Source organism: Pongo abelii, chromosome 23 (genome assembly GCF_028885655.2).
Source record: "Pongo abelii isolate AG06213 chromosome 23, NHGRI_mPonAbe1-v2.0_pri, whole genome shotgun sequence".
NCBI classification, from domain to species: domain Eukaryota; kingdom Metazoa; phylum Chordata; class Mammalia; order Primates; family Hominidae; genus Pongo; species Pongo abelii.
This window is the reverse complement of record NC_085929.1, coordinates 44914052-44930789: the sequence shown is the minus strand read 5'-3', so window position 1 is coordinate 44930789 and position 16738 is coordinate 44914052. Positions and strand designations below refer to the sequence as shown.

General features: G+C 53.5%; 1 protein-coding gene across 1 annotated transcript in view; it reads left to right on the top strand.

Moving 5' to 3' along the window:
• KCNJ4 (potassium inwardly rectifying channel subfamily J member 4) overlaps positions 1-12542 on the top strand; it is a 28856-nt gene extending 16314 nt beyond the window's left edge. The window contains exon 2 of the mRNA XM_002831126.5: positions 10700-12542. Within this exon, the coding sequence (XP_002831172.1) occupies positions 10739-12076 (1338 nt within the window). The 5' untranslated portion in view covers positions 10700-10738 and the 3' untranslated portion in view covers positions 12077-12542. The remainder of the gene's footprint in view (positions 1-10699) is intronic.
• Positions 12543-16738: the final 4196 nt, after the last annotated feature.

The window sequence follows — 16738 nt, the reverse complement described above, 5'->3', positions numbered from 1 at the left end:
GGCCTCATCCTGGTCCGTTCACTCCCAGGCTCACTTCACGGCCACAACCTGGCCTTCTTGCAGCTTCTCAACACCAGACTCAGACTTTTGGAGTATTCTTTCTTTCTTTCTTTCTTTTTTTTTTTTCAGACGGAGTCTTGCTCTGTTGCCAGGCTGGAGTGCAGTGGCGCAATCTCAGCTCATTGCAACCTCTGCCTCCCGGGTTCAAGCGATTCTCATGCCTCAGCCTCCTGGGTAGCTGGGAGTACAGGCGCCTGCCACCACGCCCAGCTAATTTTTTGTATTTTTAGTAGAGACAGGGTTTCACCATGTTAGCCAGGATGGTCTCGATCTCCTGACTTCATGATCCACCCACCTCGGCCTCCCAAAGTGCTAGAATTACAGGCGTGAGCCATCGCACCCGGCCCTTTTTCTTTCTTTCTTTTTTTGAGACAGAGTCTTGCTGTGTCACGCAGGCTGGAGTGCAGTGGCACGACCTCAACCTCCGCCTCCCAGGTTCAAGCAGTTCTCCTGCCTCAGCCTCCCAAGTAGCTGGGATTACAGCCACCACACCTGGCTAAGTTTTTTTTTTTTTTTTTTTTTTTTTTTGAGACAGAGTATCGCTGTGTTGCCTGGGCTGGAATGCAATGGCATGATCTCGGCTCACTGCAGCCTCCCCCTTCCAGGTTCAAGCAATTCTCCTGCCTCAGCCTCCCTAGTAGCTGGGACTACAGGCGCCTGACACCACGCCTAGCTAATTTTTGTATTTTTGGTAGAGACAGGGTTTCACCAAGTTGGCCAGGCTGGTCTCAAACTCCTGACCTCAGGTGATCCACCCGCCTCGACCTCCCAAAGTGCTGGGATTACAGGCGTGAGCCACCATGCCTGGCCTAATTTTTGTATTTTTAGTAGAGACAGGGTTTCACCATGTTGGCCAGGCTGGTCTGGAACTCCTGACCTCAAGTTATCTGCCCACTTCGGCCTCCCAAAGTGCTAGGATTACAGGCGTGAGCCACTGCGCCCAACCTCCTGGAGTATTCTATACCCCACTTCCACAAAGATATACAGTTCTCCTGACAGACTCCCACGTACTACCCAAGTCTTGGCTCTGCCATTTTCTCACAGAGGCCTTTGGAGATGCCCATCAAACCAGAGCCCCGCCGTCTGTCTCACTCCATGTTGTACTTTTCCTTCAAACTGCTTAACGCCACACACATCCGGCCGCCTGTGATGGCAAATGCCTACCATCCAGAGCGTGTCTCTCCAGCTCTTCCATAAGCCGGCCGAGTCCAAGGCCTGCGTCTGGCCCACAGCTAGCGTGCAGTCCATAGTAACGAGCGGAAGCCCCAGCGAGGCAGCGGGGTGTTGAAGCCCCACCGGCCGCCACTGAGGGAGCTGCGGTTGTTCTGGAAAAGAGAAGCTTCAGGGATCCACTGGCCTTCACACCCCTGTGAGGAAGATGGGTACAGGTGTTTGTGGAGGGTGGGACGCTCTCCAGGGAGGGCAGAGGCCTGGCGTCAGCAATTCAGCCAAGGGCACACCTGTGGAATGAAACAGGTGGCCTCTGGGTCCTCCAGCCCCCAGCATCTGTGATTTGGCCCCGACCAAAGGCCCCTCTGGACATTGTGGGGAACTTGCTTGTCAGCCTCTGCTCCACCCGCCCCGCATTCACCGGCCAAGTGGTCGGGAGGGCCTGGCGGGGTGCAGGGTGGGAGGAATGAGCCGGTTCACCCGCTGCTGCTCCAAGCCCCTGTGGAGCCCAAAGCTTGGTCTCCAGGGTTTGGCTGGACCTGAAATCAGGAATCTGGGTCCCGGCTCCAGCTTTCCCTGTGATCCAGTTTCTCCTTCCCCATAGGATTGACTTCACGGAACCTGGCACGTAGTAGGACTGGATGTGTACCGGGTGGAAGCAAGCATGTGACAGTATTTCTTCGAGGCAGGACAGTAGCATGCCTTGTTAGCGTGCTTTGATGCCCATTGCCCAGGCCAGCATCCTGGCTTTACCACTTACAAGCTGTGTGACCTTGGGCAAGTTGCTGAACCTCTCTGTGCCTTGGTTTTCTTACTTCTAAAACAGGAGTAATGATAATTTCCTCTGAGATCATTGTGAGGATGATAGGAATCGATCAGTGTAAAGTACTGAGTAAATGCGTGCTCAATGCTCAGATGCTCAGCCTGGATTTTTGCGATGTCAGAGGGTTGCCTGGTGAGGGAGGGGCTAGGTGTGCCACAGGATTTCATGGTCCAGAAGAAGGTGGGGAGGGGGACAGCTTTCTTGAGCACCCACCATGTGGCATGTGCTTTTGGGACAATCCACATCAGGCCCTGCAGGTAGGCACTGTGATGTTCCTTTCACCAATGGAGATACCGAGGCTCAGAGAATCCAGTGATCTGCTAGAGCCAAGTGGGACTCAGCTTGGTTCCAGCCCAGTTCTGTGTGATCCGAGGCTGCTGTTCTTGCCCACTTGCTCCCTAGTGCAGTGAATGAAGACAAACTGGGCAGGGCCCTGTGGATGGGGCCCAGGCGGGCTCTGGGATGCTGCATCTGAAATTCCGGGGAGGAAATCAAGAGGGAGCAATGTTCAGCCTTGAGTAAAATGCACCTTATCGATCACTTACTCTGGGCTGGGCACGTGGTGTGCATGATCCCATTTGTCCTCATTACAGTCCTAGGAAGTCTGCTCTATTATTAGCTTCTCCTAAAGATGGGGCATGCAGGGACTAGAGAGGTTAAGTGCCTCTCATAAGGTCACATGGGCACAAAGTTGTTTAGAGGCTCCAGAGCTGAAGCTGGTGTACCAGGCGGGGGGTTCCTGAGACTCATGAAGAGGAGGGAGTCAGGCCTCCCAGGGACAGGGGACTACAGGGTCTGCAGAGGGCAGTGGCAGGTGGGGACCCTGCCACAGTTTCCCCTGTGGCTCAGTCTGTCTTTGGCTCCCCTTACTCTTTGAGGGGTACAGCTCAAAGAGCCGTGGGCCTGGGCTCTTGAGTTCTCTTCCTCCCTGCAAAGCTACACTTGTTGGAGTGGAAAGCCCCTCCACTCCAATCAAATCAGACCTGAGGGCCTCAGCTGGAGTGGGGACAGACTCTGTGCTCCGCAAGAGCTGGGAAATGGGACAGTGGTGTTAATTCTGTCTATTTCTTTTTTTTTTTTTCCCGAGACAGAGTCTCGCTCTGTTGCCCAGACTAGAGTGCAGTGGCACGATCTCGGCTCACTGTAGCCCCTGCCTCCTGGGTTCAAGCGATTCTCCTGCCTCAGCCTCCCAGGTAGCTGGGATTACAGGTACCTGCCACCACGCCTGGCTAATTTTTGTATTTTCAGTAGAGACAGGGTTTCACCATGTTGGCCAGGCTGGTCTCGAACTCCTGACCTCAGGTGATCCACCCACCTCGGCCTCCCAAAGTGCTAGGATTACAGGTATGAGCCACCGCGCCCAGCCAATTCTGTCTATTTCTTCCAGGGAAATCCTCCACCCTTCAGGACCCGTCCTGGGTGCGCTGAGTTGTGCCCTGGGCTGCATCCCCTGACCTCCACTGCCTTGTGCTGGCTCCTTCTGGTAGGACATTTGCTGGAGAGTCAGCCTCCCCATCTAGGCCCAGGAGGGCTCAGGGATGGCTGGGGCTAAGGAGACTCAGGAGCACCCCCCATCTGTCACCTGACTCCAAGCTCTGTCTGGGTGCCTCGTTTTGTACATCTTCCCACCTCTCCTGCCGGGGAGCCATGATGTTCTCCCCATCTTGTAGACAGAGGGAAGGAACTTCTGACCAGAGCATGTCAGTGGTGGAGTCAGGAGTGGAAGGGGTTCCCCAGCTCCCAGTCCAGCATTCTTAGTCATCAGCATCTGCGTCTTTGTCATCACCATTATCAACATCAGTTTTTGCACTTTACTTGCAATGTAATAACGCATGGTGGTTGTCATGTTCAGTCAGCAGCGGCCTGGTGAGGAGGGTACCAGTATCGTCATCTCCAGTTTGCAGATGAGAAAACTGAGGTTCAAAGAAGATATGCTGGGAGGTGACAGAGCTGAGACTGAGAGCCAGGTCTTGTCACCCAAAACATATGGGTTTAACCAGCACATTTTCTCATATTGAACAGAGGCCACGTGCTGCAGATAGACAGTGAGGCCTGAGGGCTCAGAGTAGCAGGGTCAGAGAGCCTCAGGGGCTCAGGGTAGGTCTGGAGGGATGGGGAGAGCCTGGGGGTCCCAGGTTGCGCAGGACGATATGGCGGGAGAAGGGGTCCCGAAGCCAGAGGCTGGGGATCTGGGTGAGCCAAGGACCTGGAGCCAGTCAGACTCAAGTTAGATTTCCAGCTTTGTCACTGCTGCTGTGTGGCCCCCAAGCTCAGCATCACCCCTCAACCCCCCGGCATCTCTGTAGCCTGCAATTCTTCAGCTGGGGAGGAGAAATAACAACCCTTCTTGTTATTGTGGTAGGTGCTTAATAAATACTTGTTAAATGCACAAAGGATACAGTGATGCTTCAGTGAGAGAGAGGAGGCAGCGCCTGGCATGGAGTTGGCAGAAATTCCCTGAGAGGGGCTGGAGAGAGAGGATGACTGGTTCCTCAGATCCCCAAGGCTGAGCTCTGTGACCTCGGGCAAGTCACATCGCCTCCCTGGTTGTCTCACCCAATAACAGTCACCTCGAAGTCTGGTGGTGGATGACATGAGATGCATGACAACCTGGCAGGCTGGCACTGGCCACTGCTCCCTAGGCGTGAGCTCCCCACTCCTGTCTAAAGGAGCAGAGTTTCAGGCAGGGCTGGAGCTGCTGCCTGGCTCTGGCAGGGCCTGGCGGAGGTGCCCCTGCAACGGCCACGGTGTCTCTGGTCAGCAGCATGGGTCTCGGGAGGAGATTTGCCCTCGAAGCCTTCCAGGTAGCTGGGACCTGCCGAGGCTGCTGCAAGCTGATCAGCTTTTCTTTTGCAAAGGGGGTTGTGGGCAAGGACAGGTAAGTTAGTGTCCTAAAATTGTCAGGAAAACCTAAAAGTTGACAGGGTTTGGGTGGTCTTTCTGCCTCCTCTGGACCCCCAGGAGGCAGAGTCTCCAGCCCCTCCCTAATTCCTCAGGATGGGGCAGGATGGCTGGTGTCAGTGGTGAGGCCTGAGCTTCCTTCGACAGCTGTTGACTTACTGTGCCACCTCGGACACGGTGCCATGCCCTGTTCTTGGCCTCGGTTTCCCCAGCTGGCTAATGAAGTCTGGACTAGAGACTTGCAGATTTTGGATGTTTACAGCACAGTAAAATTAAGAGAAAGCCAGATACAGTGGCTCGTGGCTGTGATCCTAGCATTTTGGGAGGCCGAGGCAGGAGGATAGCTTCAGACCAGGAGTTTGAGACCAGCCTAGGAAACATAGTAAGACCCCATCTCTATAAAAAATAGTAATAATCAATTCTTATGTTTATTTTTATTTATTTATTTTTTGAGACGGAGTTTCACTCTTGTTGCCCAAGCTGGAGGGCAATGACACCATCTCGGCTCACTGCAACCTCCGCCTCCCAGGTTCAAGTGATTCTCCTGCCTCAGCCTCCCGAGTAGCTGGGATTACAGGCATGCGCCACCACGCCCGGCTAGTTTTGTCTTTTTAGTAGAAACAGGTTTCTCCATGTTGGTCAGGCTGGTCTCAAACTCCTGACCTCAGGTGATCCGCCTGCCCTGGCCTCCCAAAGTGCTGGGATTACAGGTGTTGAGCCACCACACCTGGCCAATAATAAATTTTTTTAAATTAAAATAAAAGTCTGGTGACTGGTGTATCATTGTCACTTCTTCATTTTGCCAAGAAAAGACGTTAACATTTAAAAAGCAGTCAGCATCTCCTATGTCCATCACTTTCTAAAAAAATGTTTGCCACTGAAAGAGTCCCAGGATATAAAGGACAGCAGTACCATTGATCTTGTTTTTGAGATGGAGTCTTGCTCTGTTGCCCAGGCTGGAGTGCAGTGGTGTGATCTCGGCTGACTGCAACCTCTGCCTGCTGGGTTCAAGCGATTCTCATGCCTCAGCCTCCCGAGAAGCTGGGATTACAGGCGTGCGCCACCATGCCCGGCTAATTTTTTTGTATTTTTTGTAGAGATGGGGTTTTGCCATGTTGCTCAGGCTGGTCTTGGACCCCTGGCCTCAAGAGATCCGCCTGCCTCTGCCTTCCAAAGTGCTGGGGTTACAGGCGTGAGCCACCGCGCCCGGCCCATTGATCCTTCTTAGGCTCATTTTGCCATGGGCTAGTGGCCTGCGCTGGGGGTTTCGGAAACCTCAGGCCCCACTTCACCAATCCCTCTAGTTCTATGTCAAGCTCTGTGACCTTCAGAAAAGCTGAGGAGGATGAGTAGTCCCTTAATTGAAGGAGGACCTGACGCCAGGGAGAGGAAGAACTTGTTCAAGGTCACATACCAGGGCTGTGACAGAGGGCCTCTCCACCTCCCGGGGCCTCCATCACAGACAACATGCCTCAAACTGCATTCTTCCAGTGCATGTTCCGTGCAAGCAAATTAGGCCCTGCATCCCTGCATCCCTGCATCCACAAAAGTGGTTTAATCATAGGGATAAAGCAGACACCTAAACAACCAGGGATCTTTTTAATTTAATTAAATTAATTAATTAATTTATTTATTTATTTTGAGATGGAGTCTGTCTGTATCACCCAGCCTAGAGCGTGGTGGCTCAATCTTGGCTCACTGCAACCTCTGCCTCCCAGGTTCAAGCAATTCTCCTGCCTCAGCCTCCCTAGTAGCTGGGATTACAGGCGCCTGCCACCACGCCCGGCTAATTTTTTTGAATTTTTAGTAGAGACAGGCTTTCACCAAGTTGGCCAGGCTGGTCTTGAACTCCTGACCTTGTGATCCGCCCACCTCAGCCTCCAAAAGTGTTGGGATTACAGGCGTGAGTCACATTGCCCAGCAGGGCTGTTTTTAAAAAAAAAAATCTCTAGTCAGAGGAGGATGGTACTGAATTGTCGAGGCCTCTTGACCCTCTCCTGCCATCGTCAGCCTTCCCCAGGAAGCCCCATGTGACAAGGAAGAGAAAACCTGGCCATCTCCTGGTGGTTGTCACATGAGAACACAATGCCAAGCTCATACCCTTCACTTTTTGGCCAGGCCTTGCACGGGTCAGCCTCGAATTAGCAGCTGAACCTCTCTCTCCTGCTAAAATGGTGTGTGGTGGCAGCAGCGTGCTCTTATTTGAGCAAGTCACTGCAGACCAAGGGTTTTCAGGGGGATGGGATGTCACAGAGGCTGCTCCATGCTCCATGGGGAAGGGTGCCAGGTCTGAGGAGTGCCAGGGAAGCAGCTTTCCTGCTAAGCTCCAGGATGTGCTGGGGGCACTGGGAACCCAAGACAGGGCCTAGCACATAGCAAGGGCTCAGGACACCTGCTGTGGGCTGTCGGGGAGGCGCCGGGGTGAGGGGTAAACTATGTCCCCATCGGGCTGCACTGTGGAGGCCAGTGGGCTGGTGGGGCTGGGGAGTGAGTGTTGCTGCTGGGGCTGGGGATTGTGGAAGCTCAGGGTTGACCCTGGGCACTCGCTAATGGGGAGGAGTGGGCACTGCTGGCGAGGGGACGCCCAATCTCTGTAGCCGTCAGGGGATCGGCTCCCTTACCCCAACGGCCCCTCCAGAGGTGGGGAAGTCCATGAAGAAATCTCTGCAGCACCAGGTGAACTCGCCAGGTCAGAAGCCAATCCCACCGGGCAGAGAACCAGGGATCCCCTGGAACCCTGGGCTTGTGTTTGGCCTTGGGCAGGGCCCCCCACCCTCTCTGGAGCTCAGTGACCTCACCCGTTGAAGGCCTGGGCCGCCACACCCTGTCCCCTCTGCCTCTATCCTGCACACCTGTGGATGGTGGTCCAGTTTGGACTGGCTGGTTTCTTCTCTTCCCTTGCCCCAAAACCCACTCCAGCCCCCTGCAGGGAGGAAGTGGATGAGGAGCTCTGGGGTGGGGGTGAGGCCTTATTCAGGGCTGGCTCACCTGGCTCCACTCTGGGACTCTTAGCAAGCCCTTCCTGTCTCTGGATGTCCTTGGTATCAGACATAAAATGAGGGTCCTGAACTCGGTGACCCTATGCTCCTCCTGTCCTGACAGTCCGCGGTGACCCTGGAGCCATTTCAGGCAGTGGGACAGAACAGGGGGAATACGTTTAGCAAAGAAAGGCCTCCCTGAAAATTCTATTTATAGAGCAGAAGGTGTGCCTGGCCCCAGAACCCTAAGGCTTCCTCCTGGAGCCCTGGCTGCTGGGATGCTGCGGGAGGGGGCAAAGAGGGTCTGGGCCTCCCAGCTCTGAAGGGCCAGCATCGCGTGAGGGGCCACACCTGCATGGCCTGTCAGATCTCCAGCATGATATCTCATTGGCCCAATTTTCTCATTTTCTTTTTTTTTTTTTTTTTTTTTTTTTTGAGACGAAGTCTCACTTTGTTGCCCAGGCTGGAGTGCAGTGGCACGATCTCGGCTCACTGCAACCTCCACCTCCCAGGTTCAAGCGATCCTCCTGCCTCAGCCCCCCTAGTAGCTGGGATTACAGGCACACGCCACTACGCCCGGCCTAATTTTTGTATTTTCAGTAGAGATGGGGTTTCTCCATGTTGGTCAGGCTGCTCTCAAACTCCCAACCTCAGGTGATCCACCCACCTCAGCCTCCCAAAGTGCTGGGATTACAGGCGTGAGTCACCGCACCCAGTCAGCCCCATTTTCAAAATGAGGAAACTGAGGTTCAGAGTAGTCAATAGCTCGCCGAAGTCACACAGTGGATCTAGGACTTCAACCCAAGACTGTAGGAGCCAGGGAGCTCTTTGAGAACCAGGGGAATAGGGAGAAGAACTTGGAGTCAGGGTGGGTGACCGCGGGGGAGGAGGTGGGGGCAGGGCTCACTCTCCCTGGGCCCGGAGAGGGAGTTTCTCTTGGGAAGAGGCAGGCTCTGAGGCTGTTGATCTCTAAATTATAGCGTTGGCGCGTACCGGTTGCTGCGGCAACCGAGTTGTCCTGAACCGGGGAAGTGTATAAACATTGCCACAGATGCACAATTAGATCAGGAAGAAGAATAGAACAGAAAATAGAAACTTCCAGCCTTATGTAATTCTGGGCCAAAATGTTATTGGGAACCCAGGCCCAGTCCTGGCCCTGCCAGCCGCTGGGGCCCGGGGCAGCACCATGTCTTCCCTGGGGACGCAGTGGCAGAGAGGGGTGGAGAGAAGGTCTGTCCTCTACGGGCCCGAGGCGCATCCCGCCACCCAGTGGGGTGAGGGGCCTCTTCTGCTGCAACAGCTGGGGATGCTTGACAGGCAAATCCTGCCTGTCACCAGCTCCTGGGAAGTGTGGGAAGGAAGGCAGGAGGGTGATGGCTTTATCCCAGCGCCTGCTGTCCCCGTAGGTCCTATGAGGTAGGGAGTTTTGGTGCCCATGTTACAGATGAAGACATGGAGGCTCAGAGAGGTGAACTGAGTTGCCCGAGGTGTGTCCTCCCCTCCCACTCCCTGTCTCCCCGCCATCAACTCATTCATGTTGGTGCCACGCAAGTTTGTATCCATTGCCAGCTTTGTGGCTGGCAGGTGGCTTTCCATCTCCGAGCCACCTGGGACATGGGAATAGCGATGTCTACAGAGGAGTCAGAGCTGGGGGCTCCCCCTTCCTCCACCCTGACTGTCACATTGGATTCTCCCCTCACCACTGCTCCTAACAAGTGTGGGCACTGGGCAGGAATTTGGGTTCAAGGACTCAAAGCAACACCGGGAGGGAAGAGTCTAAGAAAGGAGCTCAGACCCAGGTGGGGCTGCGGGTCCTAGTAGAACTTTTTCTTTCTTTCTTTTTTTTTTTTTTTTTGACATGGGGTCTTGCTCTGTGGCCCAGGCTGGAGTTCAGTGGCATGATCACAGCTCACTGCAGCCTTGACCTCCTGGGCTCAATAGATCCTCCTGCCTTAGCCTCCCGAGTAGCTGGTACCACAGGCATGCACCACCATGCCTGGCTAATTTTCTTATTTTTTGTAGAGATGGGGTCTCACTCTGTTGCCCAGGCTGGTCTCAAACTCCTGGCACAAATGATCCTTGTATCTCGGCCTCCTAAAATGCTGAGATCACAGGCATGTGCCCCTGTGTCCAGCCAGAAATTTCTCAGTGATAGAACTCTTCTGTGTCTTCTCTGTCCAGTGTGGGGCCGTTGACCACATGTGGCTCCTGATCACTTGAAATGTGGCTCATGCAAGGAAGGAGCTGCAGTTAATATTTTATTTAGTTTTAATTAAATGTAAAGAGCCACAGGTGGCCAGTGGCTATCATACAGGAGGATGTCCAGCCCCCGAGAAGCCCAAAAAGTGCAGAGATGGAATCCAGGGAGGGGAGCGGGCTCAGAGCCTCCGTGGCTCCCTATGTTCAGGACAAGCAGGACAGAGGGACAGGGAGGAACCAAGATGGGCATCATGAAGCTTCCAGAACAGTGAGCATAGGAGGGCCGGAGGGGCAGTGTTGAGGGGCAGAGACTAGGACCTGGATCCTTGTGGCTTTAGCTTCCTGGTCTGTGAACCCCAATCTCTAAGCTGGGCCAGACTGGGTGGCACTGGCTCAGACCCTGTCATCAGAACCACCTCTGCTGTCACCCTCCGCCTGCCGGGGCAGAGGAAGTCTTAGGTCCTGGTCCAGGCTCACCTGCTTCTGAGAGTCTTGGGGCTGGGTCTGCGTGGCCCCGAGGGAGCCCCTCGCTCCCCAGCATCTCACCTGTCTGACTTCTCCTCCGCAGGCCCTGCGTCTTCCCAGGTGACCACGCCGGCTTCAGGACATGCACGGACACAGCCGCAACGGCCAGGCCCACGTGCCCCGGCGGAAACGCCGCAACCGCTTCGTCAAGAAGAACGGCCAATGCAACGTGTACTTCGCCAACCTGAGCAACAAGTCGCAGCGCTACATGGCGGACATCTTCACCACCTGCGTGGACACGCGCTGGCGCTACATGCTCATGATATTCTCCGCGGCCTTCCTTGTCTCCTGGCTCTTTTTCGGCCTCCTCTTCTGGTGTATCGCCTTCTTCCACGGTGACCTGGAGGCCAGCCCAGGGGTGCCTGCGGCGGGGGGCCCGGCGGCGGGTGGCGGCGGGGCAGCCCCAGTGGCCCCCAAGCCCTGCATCATGCATGTGAACGGCTTCCTGGGTGCCTTCCTGTTCTCGGTGGAGACGCAGACGACCATCGGCTACGGGTTCCGGTGCGTGACGGAGGAGTGCCCGCTGGCGGTCATCGCTGTGGTGGTCCAGTCCATCGTGGGCTGTGTCATCGACTCCTTCATGATTGGCACCATCATGGCCAAGATGGCGCGGCCCAAGAAGCGGGCGCAGACGCTGCTGTTCAGCCACCACGCGGTCATTTCAGTGCGCGACGGCAAGCTCTGCCTCATGTGGCGCGTGGGCAACCTGCGCAAGAGCCACATTGTGGAGGCCCACGTGCGGGCCCAGCTCATCAAGCCCTACATGACCCAGGAGGGCGAGTACCTGCCCCTGGACCAGCGGGACCTCAACGTGGGCTATGACATCGGCCTGGACCGCATCTTCCTGGTGTCGCCCATCATCATTGTCCACGAGATCGACGAGGACAGCCCGCTTTATGGCATGGGCAAGGAGGAGCTGGAGTCGGAGGACTTTGAGATCGTGGTCATCCTGGAGGGCATGGTGGAGGCCACGGCCATGACCACCCAGGCCCGCAGCTCCTACCTGGCCAGCGAGATCCTGTGGGGCCACCGCTTTGAGCCTGTGGTCTTCGAGGAGAAGAGCCACTACAAGGTGGACTACTCGCGTTTTCACAAGACCTACGAGGTGGCCGGCACGCCCTGCTGCTCCGCTCGGGAGCTGCAGGAGAGTAAGATCACCGTGCTGCCCGCCCCGCCGCCCCCTCCCAGTGCCTTCTGCTACGAGAACGAGCTGGCCCTTATGAGCCAGGAGGAAGAGGAGATGGAGGAGGAGGCAGCTGCGGCGGCCGCGGTGGCCGCAGGCCTGGGCCTGGAGGCGGGTTCCAAGGAGGAGGCGGGCATCATCCGGATGCTGGAGTTCGGCAGCCACCTGGACCTGGAGCGCATGCAGGCTTCCCTCCCGCTGGACAACATCTCCTACCGCAGGGAGTCTGCCATCTGACCTCCAGGCCCGGCCCTCACCACTGCCCACAAGAGCCTCTGCCGGGGGTGGGATGCCAGGACACCCCCTCCCACACTCAGGACAGAGCCAACCCTGGCTCCGTGGACCTTCTGGAGGAAGGTGGGGGTTTCAAAGACTGGGGGACCCCTTCCTCCTGACTGCAGCACCCAGGCCTGGGAAGAGCTCGGCCCCATCAGCCTGAGTTCCCCCAGCGCCTACTCCTGGTGGCTCTGGGTCCCCGGATCCACCACCCTTCCCCCACTGACTCTTCAAGGACGTGCCCTCTTTGCTCTCAGAACCTTGGGGAAGGTGGCTGGACTGCTGGGCGGGAGACATCTCGGGGTTTCAGGGTGGGCAGGGGGTTAGTTTGGGGAGGGGGGGTGCGTTTCTTTTGCATGACTGTGGCCTGTTGCTCATGATTTTCTTTTGTAAATATCTATAAATGGAGACAGATGGAGACACCAAATTCACTTTCTGCCGTTTTTACCTGCCGGACAAGGAGATGCAATCCCTCTCTGTGCACCCCTCCCCACCCGGCCCATCAAGACTAGTGCCTTCCCCTGCCCAGCTGGCTGGCCCCTTGAGGCCCTCAATGCCAGCCACCTTGGCCCTTGGATGGTGTTGGGTTTGGGTGCAGAGGAGGGACTCTGAGGGGTGGAATGAGGGACCATCCCTCCCTCCCTGTAGTCCCTCTGGCCCCAGGCCCAGCCCAGATTGACAATAGAGTTTGTAACTGTATATATATATATAAATATATATATATAAATATATAAAAATATATATAAATATATAAAAATATATAAATATATAAATATATAAATATATATATAAATATATATAAATATATAAATATATATATAAAAATATAAATATATAAATATATATATATAAAAATATAAATATATATAAATATATATAAAAATATAAATATATATAAATATATATAAAAATATATATAAATATATATAAATATATATAAATATATAAATATATATAAATATATAAATATATATAAATATATATAAATATATATAAATATATAAATATATATATAAATATATATAAATATATATAAATATATAAATATATATAAATATATATAAATATATAAATATATATATAAATATATATAAAATATATATAAAAAATATATATAAATACATATAAATATATATAAATATATAAATACATATATAAAAATATATAAATATATATATATAAATACATATATAAATATATATAAATATATATAATATATAAATACATATATAAATATATATAAATACATATATAAATACATATATAAATATATATAAATACATATATAAATATATATAAATACATATATAAATATATAAATACATATATAAAAATATATAAATACATATATAAATATATAAATACATATATAAATATATATATAAATACATATATAAATACATATATAAATATATATATATATATTTTATTTATTTATTTATTTATTTTTTCTTGAGATGGAGTTTTGCTCTTGTTGCCCAGGCTGGAGTGCAATGGAGCAATCTCGGCTCACTGCAATCTCCGCTTCCCGGGTTCAAGCGATTCTCCTGCCTCAGCCTCCTGAGTAGCTGAGATTACAGGCATGAGCCACCATACTCAGGTAATTTTTGTATTTTTAGTAAAGATGGGGTTTCACCATGTTGGCCAGGCTGGTCTCGAACTCCTGACCTCAGGTGATCCACCCGCCTTGGCCTCCCAAAGCGCTGGGATTACAAGTGTGAGTCACCGCGCCCAGCCGTAACTATGTATTTTTAATAAAGTATATGGTCCATTAGGGGTAGGCTGGTTGAAGATGGAGGGGTGAGAAGGAGAGAAAGGGAGTGAGCAAGCACACATGTAATTGTGCCTTGTGTGTCATGTGTGTGCCTGTGTGTCGTGTGTGCCTGTGTCATGTGTGTGCCTGTGTGTCATGTGTGTGCCTGTGTGTTATGTGTGTGCCTGTGTGTGCCTGTGTATGTGGCCCTTTCTGACTGACTGACCCTTGGAGGGAACTTTATCTCCTGCCATTCTCCTTCCTGTGAGTCAATAGAAGGATCTGGAGTTGGCATCAAAGAATCAAAAGCTTTGATGTCAGAGCTTTGTTACCTAGTAGCTGTGTGACTGTCAGCTGTTGGCCTCAGTTTCATCCTCTGCAGAATGGGATTAACCATCCCTCCCGCCTGCAATGATGGGCAGGAGAGCCCTGTGTGGACATCAGCCAACCCTTCCTAACTCAGGTGAAAGTGGGAAGGGCCCACCCAATCCGCACCTCCCTACATACATGCAGATCCGCACCCCGCTGGTAGAGTTGGCGGCAGGACACTGATGGGAAGGGCACAGGGGCCGGGAAACCTGGTCACAGACTTGACCAAGACGGGCTTGGTCTCTGCTCTCTGTGGGACCTTGGGTAAGTCCCTTCCCTTCTCTGGCTTCAGTTAGCCTATGCTATATAACCAGCCAGCGCAAAACAGAGACCAATGATGCATCCTCTCTTAGGGTCCTGTGGGTGGGCTGGGGTTCCTAGCTGATTTCTCCCAGGCTCACCCGGCAGCTGTGCTCAGCTGGAATGTCAGTGGGCCTGGAAAACCTCCGATGAGCCCATGCACATATCGGCATCTGGTATGGCTTTCTGGGGGAGGGTTTGGTTCTCCTCCAATAGGCTGCATCACATTCCTTCATGGCGACTCCGGGCAGCAACCTAAGAGGGCGAAGGTAGAAGCTGCAAGGTCTCTGGAGGCCTAGCCCCTTGAACTTGGAAAACATCACTTCCACTGCAGTCTATCTGCCAGAGTCCAGGTCACGAGGCCAGCCCAGATTCAAAGGGTGGGAAATTAGACTCCACCTTTTGGGAAAGAGGCGAAGTCACATTGCCAAGGACCTGCCGAGCAGGAGGGAGCTGTGGCCATAGTTGGTCATCTATCTCAGAGCCTTGGAGTTTGAGGGTTCCTCCCACCCGACTTCTACTCTACAGGCCGACTGTGTGCCCCGGGCTATAAGGAAGCAGAAGGCACCCTTCTGGGTCCCAGGGATCTTCCACACAAAGGTGCCAGCTGCCTCGAGAAACAGGGAACCAGCAGGCAAGCTTACCTGCTGTGAAGCACAGCGAGCTGCCTGGTGAATGACCACGTCTCACCAGCCCCGGCAGCATAGCTGCTGTTTGGGTGGATCACTGTGCACCCCGTATGCTGCGCTGCTGCAGAAGGAAACTTGAGGCATCTTTCCTGGAGACAGAGCCAAGCTCGGGATCCAAGCCTCCCAATAGAAAACTCATAATGTCTCTCATTTGCATAACACCTTTCACGTCCTTGGGTTCACTGAACTCTTACAAAACTCCAAGAGGAAGCCAGGACAAGGATTATGGCCTCCTTTTACTGATGAGGAAATAAATAGAGGCCCAGAGAACCAGGGGGCTGGCTGGAAACAAAGTGAGGACGGTCAGAGGCCTGGGAGCCTGCTTCTCCTTCACTCCATCCTCTCCCAGGTGGGGGCTCAACGAGGAGGAGGGGCTGCTTCCTTTCCTCCTCTGCGCCCTCCCAGATTTCCCAGAGTGCACCTGTGGCCTGTGGCCCCCCCCCCCTCCCCACCGAGGAGCCTGTGGGGGCCGCTCAGCAAGAAAGAAATTCAGTGGCGCATCTGCCCACATTCTGGAAGGACCCCTGGTCCCCTTCTGTCAGGTGAGTAACCCAGGGTCTCAATCCTGACCCTGGAGGCTCATGAGAGATGTCCCTCTATCCAGCCCTGCAGGCCCTGGGTGGGTCTCGCCAGGTCTCCCCACTCCTCCCACCACATCCCCAGGATGCCACGGCTTCCTGGGCTACGAGCAGTAACTGAAGAGGACTCAGGCTCAGGCGCTCCCAGACTCAGAAGCCTCCACCTAGAGCACGTCTTAGAGGATGTCTACCCTCCTCTAAGATGTGCGAGAGGCCTGGATGCAGACTGGGGAAGGGGTACATGTGGGGTTACCCCCAAGAGGGCCCATCATCCACCATCCAGAGCAACATGGGGTGTTCTAAGGTCCCTCCAGGCCCTTCACCAGCTTGCGGCTTACTCATATGCTTGTGGTACTTGCTCTTTTGGGAGAGGCCTGGTCTCTCTGGTCACATGTAAGGTGACCTGTGGCAGAGTCACACAGAAGAGGCAAGAGAAAGCCCAAAGCCAGGACTTATGGAGTGCCAAAGGGCAGTGCCAGTGTGGGCAGTGGGGGAGGGGGCCACGCGGTGCTGAGAGCCCGCAGCTGCAGGGAGGCTCCCAGGCCTGGCTGCGCTGCAAACTCCTGCTGGCTCAGCTCTGCTCGGGGCTGACTCACCTTCCCTCTCCCACCTGTTCCCCTTTCACAGCCCTCCCACCTGCCTCCCTCCTCGTGCAGCTCCTCTGATCCCTCACTCCACTCCGGCTCCTGCGGCGCTGACGGGGTGGGGGGATTGCTGCGTCTGGGGGTGTAAGAACCTTAGATGTCACGGAGCTTGGAATTGTGCCAACGGGCAGGCTGAAGGGGACTTAAAGTGTTGCCAAGCCCTCCTCATGCCACACCAGCTTCCCTGCAGAGCCAGGGTAGGGAGACCCCCTCTGCCCTGCCCTGCCCTCTCTTCCTCATTTCGGTCACAGCCTCTGGGGGAGCAGGAGTGGTGGGTGGGATGGAGAGAA